Source organism: Lycium ferocissimum, chromosome 12 (assembly GCF_029784015.1).
Source record: "Lycium ferocissimum isolate CSIRO_LF1 chromosome 12, AGI_CSIRO_Lferr_CH_V1, whole genome shotgun sequence".
NCBI classification, from domain to species: Eukaryota; Viridiplantae; Streptophyta; class Magnoliopsida; order Solanales; family Solanaceae; genus Lycium; species Lycium ferocissimum.
The window spans coordinates 58,693,221-58,701,143 of NC_081353.1; the positions used below are offsets into that span (position 1 = coordinate 58,693,221).

At 37.8% G+C, this 7,923-nt stretch overlaps 1 protein-coding gene and 1 long non-coding RNA gene across 4 annotated transcripts; one reads left to right on the forward strand and one right to left on the reverse strand.

The window, feature by feature from the left end:
* The first annotated feature begins 140 nt into the window (after positions 1-140).
* On the forward strand, positions 141-3,231 carry LOC132041124 (uncharacterized). Of its 2 annotated transcripts, XR_009410910.1 has the most exons (6): positions 141-1,013; positions 1,148-1,401; positions 2,022-2,072; positions 2,212-2,301; positions 2,683-2,817; positions 3,054-3,231. It is a non-coding gene; the product is annotated as an uncharacterized LOC132041124 (long non-coding RNA). The 2 variants fall into 2 exon arrangements; XR_009410909.1 differs by lacking the exon at positions 3,054-3,231 and having other exon boundaries at positions 144-1,013; positions 2,683-2,867.
* Positions 3,232-3,240: 9 nt separating this feature from the next.
* LOC132041123 (inositol polyphosphate multikinase alpha-like) lies at positions 3,241-7,440 on the reverse strand. Of its 2 annotated transcripts, none has more exons than XM_059431917.1 (2): positions 7,200-7,440; positions 3,241-4,565 (listed from the first exon to the last, which is right to left on the reverse strand). In XM_059431917.1, exon 2 carries the CDS (start codon positions 4,544-4,546, stop codon positions 3,464-3,466), a length of 1,083 nt encoding a protein of 360 aa, XP_059287900.1. In that variant the 5' UTR covers positions 4,547-4,565; positions 7,200-7,440; the 3' UTR covers positions 3,241-3,463. The 2 variants fall into 2 exon arrangements, with proteins under 2 accessions (XP_059287900.1, XP_059287901.1); XM_059431918.1 differs by having other exon boundaries at positions 3,241-4,647; positions 7,200-7,439.
* Positions 7,441-7,923: the final 483 nt, after the last annotated feature.

Genomic DNA, 7,923 nt, shown 5'->3' on the forward strand with positions numbered 1-7,923 from the left:
CTTTTATACAGTGTTATACAGTTATACACAAAAGATAGATACATTATGTATATAGGTGTTTGAGGTGTATAATGTGTAGGTATATGCACTAAAAAATATAATTATACAATACTATACACGAAATTACGCACGCATACACATTTATACACAATTATACAATATTGTATAAGTAGGTATAGAACATAGATCTAAACTGATTACATTGTGTATATGAGTGTATAAACATGTATAATAGTGTATAAGAGGTGTGTATACACCCATATACGATATTATACACGAACTACCCCTGCACCTACAGGTTTCTCCACCTCCGGCGACATCACCACCATCGGCGCAGCCCGAGATTTCTCGTCGGAACTCATCATCGGGGTTCCGTCGTACAACAACCACAACGCCGCCGCCGCTGCTCCATCTCCGGCCAAACAACTTGGACCAAACCCAACGCCAGCAGTGGTTCTCGTTCACCGTCAATGGTTGTTTCCCAGTGACGTAGTGGTGGTCGGAGGTTGAGAGAGAGAGAGAGAGAGAGAGAGAGAGAGCGAGAGTGGATTATTTTTTGTAAGATTTCAAAATATGAGTCAATTTTGGTAGCATTGTTACCCTAATTAACATAGGGTGTAATTTTCTCTAGAATTTAAATCCTCACTTTTCAATGATGTAGATATTTCTGATTGTGGTGCTAAGCAAGTGACGTTAACTAGAGCTTCAATATGGTGACATCCAAATTTACTAGAAAATATTGTAGATTGTGTCTCTTATAATTTACTCAAATAAGAAAATTCAGTAAACTGTCCTAAACTTGGATAGAAGTTCTATTTCTTTTCCTGTCAAAAGCTGTGGAATCAGAACAACAAGTGGAGGTGTTCCAATGTCTCTAAATTCCCGAATCAGTGTAGTTGCAAAACAGCACCTAATGGTTGTACTATAGTCTATAGACGAGGCACTTAATAGCAAAAAGGAAGCAGCATCCTTGCTTTTAATTGTATCATCCAACTTATAAGTCCATCTAAAAGGTTGGGGGCTATGTTTTTTCTTTTGACATTTTGGCATGTTGGAACTTTAGTCATTTAAATTAAGTCCAAACTATGTCATGTATTGTGGTGGTTTTCCTTTTCTTTCTTCTTCTATTTTTTTTGTTTTTTGGCAGGTGTGGGCGGGAGAGAGAAGCAATTAGATGGTTATTTAAAGTAGCTGTGACTTGAGCTGAAGAGATCTCGTTTTCTTGATAGGAGAGAATGGAAGCAAGTAATGTGTTTGCATCGCAAGAAGCTGAAGAACTAACTAGAGGCATCTGCAAAGACTTTTGTACCTGCTGATGTTCCAGCACCTCTTGAGGTGCCAAACGAAGATCAAACACCTAAACCAGTTGGTCTTACACGAGAGCAAATTATAGCAATTAAGGTAAAATATTTCATTTATAGGCTTTCCCCCTTTTACAGATTTCCCTTCTCCCTCAAGGCGGTATACATGTCAGGGTGGAGCTAAGAATGAGGCTGTTTCTATTGTGAAACGTGTGTATTTCAATCTATTCGTTGTCTAAAGGAAAATTACTCACTAATAGAGACTACATACTCTTTTCTTATACTTCCTCTCCACTGCGACACTCTAGCTGTACAAGCAATAAAAAAGAAGTTTCTAAACATGCCAAGTTACACATCAATTAGTTTCAGCCACAAAAACTAACATAATATGAATAAGTTAGTGAAAAGATATGAGGTTACACAAGCCCCTCGGGCTTAGTTCAAGTGGCACTGACTTGTGACTTAGGTCACAGGTTTTAGCTCTGTGGTATGCGAACTAAGTCTGGTATCTAAGTGGAAAATGGCAGAAGGGTTAGCCCATTATCCTCGAGTTTTGAAGGCTATGGTTGGTCCTAAGGGTTGGCTCCATATGGATTTCTCGGTCATGAAAAAAAAAAAAATACGAGGTTGCACAAGCATTCTTTGTTATACTAAGTTTCGGCCCCTAATAGAGCTGAAAAACAGATGTATGTACGGTTTATTTAATGTTTTTTTGTGCAGGCTGCCATTGTGAATTCCCAAACTCTCGAGAAGGTGGCCAGACTTGAACAGGTAATACATATATAGCTTTTTTAATTCCGTTTTACCTGTTATTATCATTTTCTTATGAAGACCTTCATTAATTTTACTTTCTTTGTCTCGTAGTGTCTAATGTCAATTAAACAAACTGATGGTATAAATACGTGTGTAGGCTTTGAAGTCAGGCCAGCTTCCTGCAGATGTCAATATTGGTGATTATGATGTTTCTGCTAAAAAGGAAGATGCCACAGAAGATAAGATGGTATAGAAATTCTACCATTGAGCTACCACAAGGAAAAATGAATTCATTATGAAAATTATACACTCATAGTTGCTTTAGTCCCTACTTATCAAATTTGAAAGAACATGTGGTAATTTGTCTCTATGGCAATTGCCAATTCCTAACTGTTGGAGTCAATCCATCATATATCAATGGGGTCACAACGATTGCTCATCACAGTTTAATTCGTAAACTTCCTAAATGCATGTGTGGATGCACCACCAGACGTGTTTACTTGTTATTGTTTATCTTAATTGTGCTTTCCACAAACTGCAATTGTATCTTCAACTGTTAATTAACCATCTTGCTACGAAATTCTGCTGCTTAAGTTCTAATCTCCTTTGCCATCTCTTGTACTTTCAGGAGTAGACAACTGGGGTTATTCAGTATGCGCGTTGGTTTGAGATGGATCATTCATATGCCCTCGCTGTCCAGTCATAGACAGGATGAAATTCTGTGGAGGAGGTTTATCTTTTGGAAACAGAATTAATTAATGATGTAATTGAAGCCAATGCCCTCCATTTTATCATTAAGAACTGTTCTCTGCCTCCCGGACTACAAAAGAGAGATTTTAGAACACGGATAGCTTAATTGCATCAGGGGACAGCTGAGCTAAGTCATGTAGCATTGCAGTTGAATCAGAGACTGAAAAATAGAATTTTTATGCTTATCTCAAACCTTTTTGCTGTTTTGTTTTCCTCTGGTAAACTAAATGAAACGCCTATTGTTTCCAGGTCATTTGATTTGAACTCTAAAGTTGAGTTTCAGTCTCTTCCAACCCGAAATGAGGACTTCAAATTACAAATACAAGGGGAGTTCTCTGTAGTATTTCAAGCATCTCACTTTCCTGGTGGTTATGGGGGTGTTAAATTTCTGTTCTTTGCTGTTTAGGATACCTGAAATCTTCAAATCTGCAAAAACTGTTTAGACAAAGAATAATTATCGAATTATGTTTGCTACATCAATCAAATCATAAATTTTGCTTGTCTTTACACTTCAGAAAAATCTTAAGAACGCGTGTAAGCACTGCATAGGGCTCCGAATTGCACAATTCAAGCAAATTATCTGCAGCATGGTGGAATATCGTGGCATCATTGGAATACAGGCTGCTAAATGGTTCCAACAAGAGTTTCAGTTGTATCAGCTAATTACCATTAACATAGTTGGTAAACTTCTTTTGATCAACTACAACACCATTATCAGAGTCAGTAAGGTTCTTCTGATCAGCTACAACACCATTATCAGAGTCGGTAACGTTCTTCTGATCAGCTACAACACCATTATCAGAGTCGGTAACGTTCTTCTGATCAGCTACGACACCATTATCAGAGTCGGTAACGTTCTTCTGTTCAGCTTTTGCAGAAACTTCTATTTTGCACTCACTAGGAGCAGTAAGAATTTCAGAAATGAACTTTATCAACGAGCAGAGACCGCCCAAGAAGTTATGATCAATGACACCTCGTCCTTCGTAAACATGAGCAAAGTCAATCAGCTTGATTTGTGCACCTGGATTCTTTCCTTCCAATGCCAACTCTTTTTCAAAGCTCACCAGAACTGAGCAAGAATACAAATGGTATAGAGTTTGATCCTCAAACCATGCTTTCAGCTCCAGTAACTGAGATAAAATGCCGGTAGAGCCGCCATAAACAGTTGATGCGAAAGCGCAGTCTGGTTTCAAATCCAAATCATTCAATGTGTTCGAAGAAATAAACCTTCTAAGGACTAATTTGACTTCCTCAGCAGAGAGTTTCTGAGCAGCTTTCTTTCCGGGCTTCCAGAACCCTAATTCTTTGCTCCTATAGATTTGCAACCCCGATATCCTGAATCCTAAAGGAAGGCTTGACGATTCTCGATCTTTCTTTAAGCATTTCTCGATGTATTTCTCGGATGATTCGGGTGCCCAGGTTCTTGAACCAATCTTAATGTCCATAATTGACGGATTGGCACAACCTAGAGCAAGATCTTCCAAGACCAAGTGAGGCAGCAAGCCAGATCCATCAGATGCTTCGACGTTCTGAGTGCCATAAAATCTGGGAAAAAATCTTTGGATGTGTTCCGGGATTTCACTGTCAGTAGACAATGAATTATAGAATGCAACCTCATTGGACCCTCGTTCGTCACCTTGCAGAGGCTTGTAGAAGCGCCCCGATTCATCCACGAGGGGACCCAGCTTCCCAATGCCCGCCGCTTCATGTCCTGCCACTTGATGCTGAGGGGCCTTAAGCATCTTCGCAGAAAGTGAAGCACTTAAGAAAACAAAAAAAGAAGCGCAATTTTCTAGCAATCAAAGTCTCCGATGCAATCAAAGTCTCCGATACAAAGTCTTTCCTGTGAAATTGAGACCAAATTACAACTCACTCAGCCTCATGGGAAAGCAAAAAATTCAACCTGAGTTAAAGAATGGGAAATCTCTGAAGTTCCTAGTACTTGCAAAATGAAGGAATTCAAGTAAAATTGAATCCAACTCTGTTTTTTGTTGTTTGGGTTGCAACATCATATGATATAATATGAATTAACTTTCAACATGATCATCATTATTAATTCCAGACCAAAGAGATCTTTAAGAAAAAGAAAAAAATAGAAAAGGAGAACATACAAGCTCTCATACACAGACTTAGTTATGTTTTTAACTCTAGGGTATCACTGAGGGGCTGCTATGTTTGTTCCCATATGGTCAGAGTGGTCAAGACTTTCACAGTCTCTTAGTTGGGCTCTGTGTGGTATAGCCAAGAGTAACAAAGTGGTTTTTTCTCTCTTTCTTTTTTTGTTTGGTGGGTGCACGGAGGGGTTAAGTTGAACAAAGGCCTATTTGCGCTGATTCTCTGTTCAGCTTGCACAATAAAACAATGGTGTTCCGTTATCTAAAGAGTAACAAAAGTTAACAGAAGGCATTTAGTTAGGATTTCCTCTGGAACCAAGTTGTTACTTGGACAGAATAATAAAGACTTTAACCACCAAGAACAACATGAGTGACCAACAAATAACATCATTTCTTGGAAACACAATTGTGACACTATCGAGCATATTCACTTCCTTTCTATTATTTTCCCCCAATCTTGTGCTCAAACTAGCTGAAGAAACTACCTGAGGAAACTAACTTGCAAAAAATGATACCAAACATGGCACAGATTTAAGGACATACTACATACCAAATCAGGGTTGATCATCTAAGATATGATATGTTATCTTCTTTAGCTGTTCCCATCTATCAGTACTCAAACTCTTTAAACAAGACATGATCGATAAGACAATAACCCAAACTTCTTGCTGAAAGCCATTTTATTCATGAGGTGGACTCTATCCTGACTGGCATGCCGAAGCTTACATACATGGATGGATGGATTTTAAAACTAGTATCTACAAGGACAACCACAAAGTGCCATTTCCATTTTGGATAATTAATTTCCAGGACAAACAACACATAGTTAACCTCTAATAAATTTACCCCACAAAAGTGAAAAATAATAACACCTATAACAGGATTACTAAATTATTGGTTAAGGAAAAAGAACAGGAAACAAGATAGAAATACGAGATGCCAGATGCCAGCAAGCTTGAAGCCACGTTCTTGTAGAATAACATGAGTTATTCGCACAAATATGTCTAGTATATTCCCCCTAATGAATAAGTTGGCATATGTCAATCAAGTAACCTGAATCCCAAAATAGTTGGGAGTCTACTATATGAATCATTTGTATCCATCCTACTCCAATGAATAAGTCTACATAAATCAATCAAGTACACATCAACGTCAAATGAGTTAAACTCAGCTATGAAACATCCGTATCCATTTTGCTCTAGTGTACAGGTGGATTATGATAGGAAACCGTGAAAGAGGTCGGAACATAACTTTTCATGAGCATATGAGTACAAGCTCAAAACTCAATCATGAAAGCACTAGCTTTTTTTGCATTTGGGTTGGTAAAAGGTAGTCCACTTCTAGTACTAGTAAGGGGTTGTACTAAGTTTCCCATTCCAAATAGTTGCAGAGATAGATCCAGCACGACCTCAAACTTGGACAATACATATATATGGAAAACTTCAAGAAAAAAATCAAAACTGGTGTGGTTGGTATGAAGGAAAATGTTTTCCTAGAAAATCAGTGTTTAGTAAGTAAGTAAGAAAATATTATCCCAAGAGCATTTATGTGTATGGGGTGAGGAGTTGGGGGGGGGGGGGTATGGGGGTGGGATGGTCAAGATGTGGGGGTTGGGGGCGTTGAGTAGGTGGGCAGAACACAATGAACTTGGAATGTCTTGTTTTCCGAAACTTTTTGACCAACCAAATATGAGAAAATAAATATTTAATGGTACATCCCCTGCTTTTAGATCTTCGATTGACCTCTAAAGAGCTGCATAGGTAGATCACAGGTAAAAGATTGTAGATCACTGGGATTTGAACAAATGAAAAAAACAAATTGTAGCTTTAAGATTAAGCAGATTTAGGAATCTCATTTTTATCAAAAACAGATGCAAGATTCAGCAGTATACTTAGAAACAAATTAAATCGAATCTACTAAAAGTAAGAGCAAAAAGTGGTCAGAGTAAGTTCTTTTTACAATACAAAACATACAAGTAAAGTAGAAAACAAGACCAGCTTTACCCATGTGCTAGGAACAACAAGAAAGATACAAACAACAGATTGAAAAATAAACCATAGAGGCCAAAGATTGCAACATTATGTACGTATTTGTTTCTCCTTTAATGCTAAAATAGAAGCAAAAATACATCAACTTTCTGAATCACTGCCAAAGAATTAAACATTCTTGTAAAATAAAGAGCCATGTTTTTTATTTTTTATATTAACAATATTTACACAGAAAAAGAAAATTAAATCTTCATAATGGAACAACTTAAGAACTAGAAAGTGCAAATAATTACCTCTCTTTAACTTCAGTCAAATGTTTCCAACAAGAGAGATTTTAATTGGAGATTTTTTCGGAAAGAACAAGGTTTAAATAGAAGAAGGTAAATGGGATTGGCTACTGCCTGGTTAATAAAGTTGGTGACGTGGAAGATTCTTGTTCAGACACGTAGTCCCTCTAGTTCAGTATAAAATTATTTTCTAAGTTTAAGGGGAAAAAAAAGACTTTTAGACCGTCAAATGAATAACCTATATACTTAGTGACCGGTAAAGAAATAGGTACACGCCATTCAAAACCGAAGGGAGTATTATTTTTGGTGACTAGCTAAAGCAATTGTAGTGGTACTTTCATTGTTGGAAGCTTGTAGAGAATTAAAACCGTTTAAAAGTACTGTAAGTAGTATTAGATCCCAGCTTCTAAAAGAGAATTCGCGTTTACAATTCCGCATGGCGCACACAGGATGCACGTATTAAATTAATCGTCAGTCGAAGAAGTTTCTGCTATTTTATTTTCAATGAAATGTGTATTCGGTAAAAATCGGATCAATTTGTGTCCGATGGGAACCGGAGTAAAAGATAGAGGCGACCGAAATAAGATTTAAAGTGAGTAAGGTCGTAACCACCGGCGGGAATGAAAACCGAGGGGTCGCGAACACATTCAACTCTGCCTCAACACCGAGGGTATCTTGCCGGACACAGAAAGCCTGAGCCTAAAAAGAGCACACTTGATATAGGCTCGGA

Bases quoted from the DNA above. Each gene is read 5' to 3' on its own strand.
- LOC132041123 (XM_059431917.1), bottom strand. From the start codon at position 4,546: ATGCTTAAGGCCCCTCAGCATCAAGTGGCAGGACATGAAGCGGCGGGC.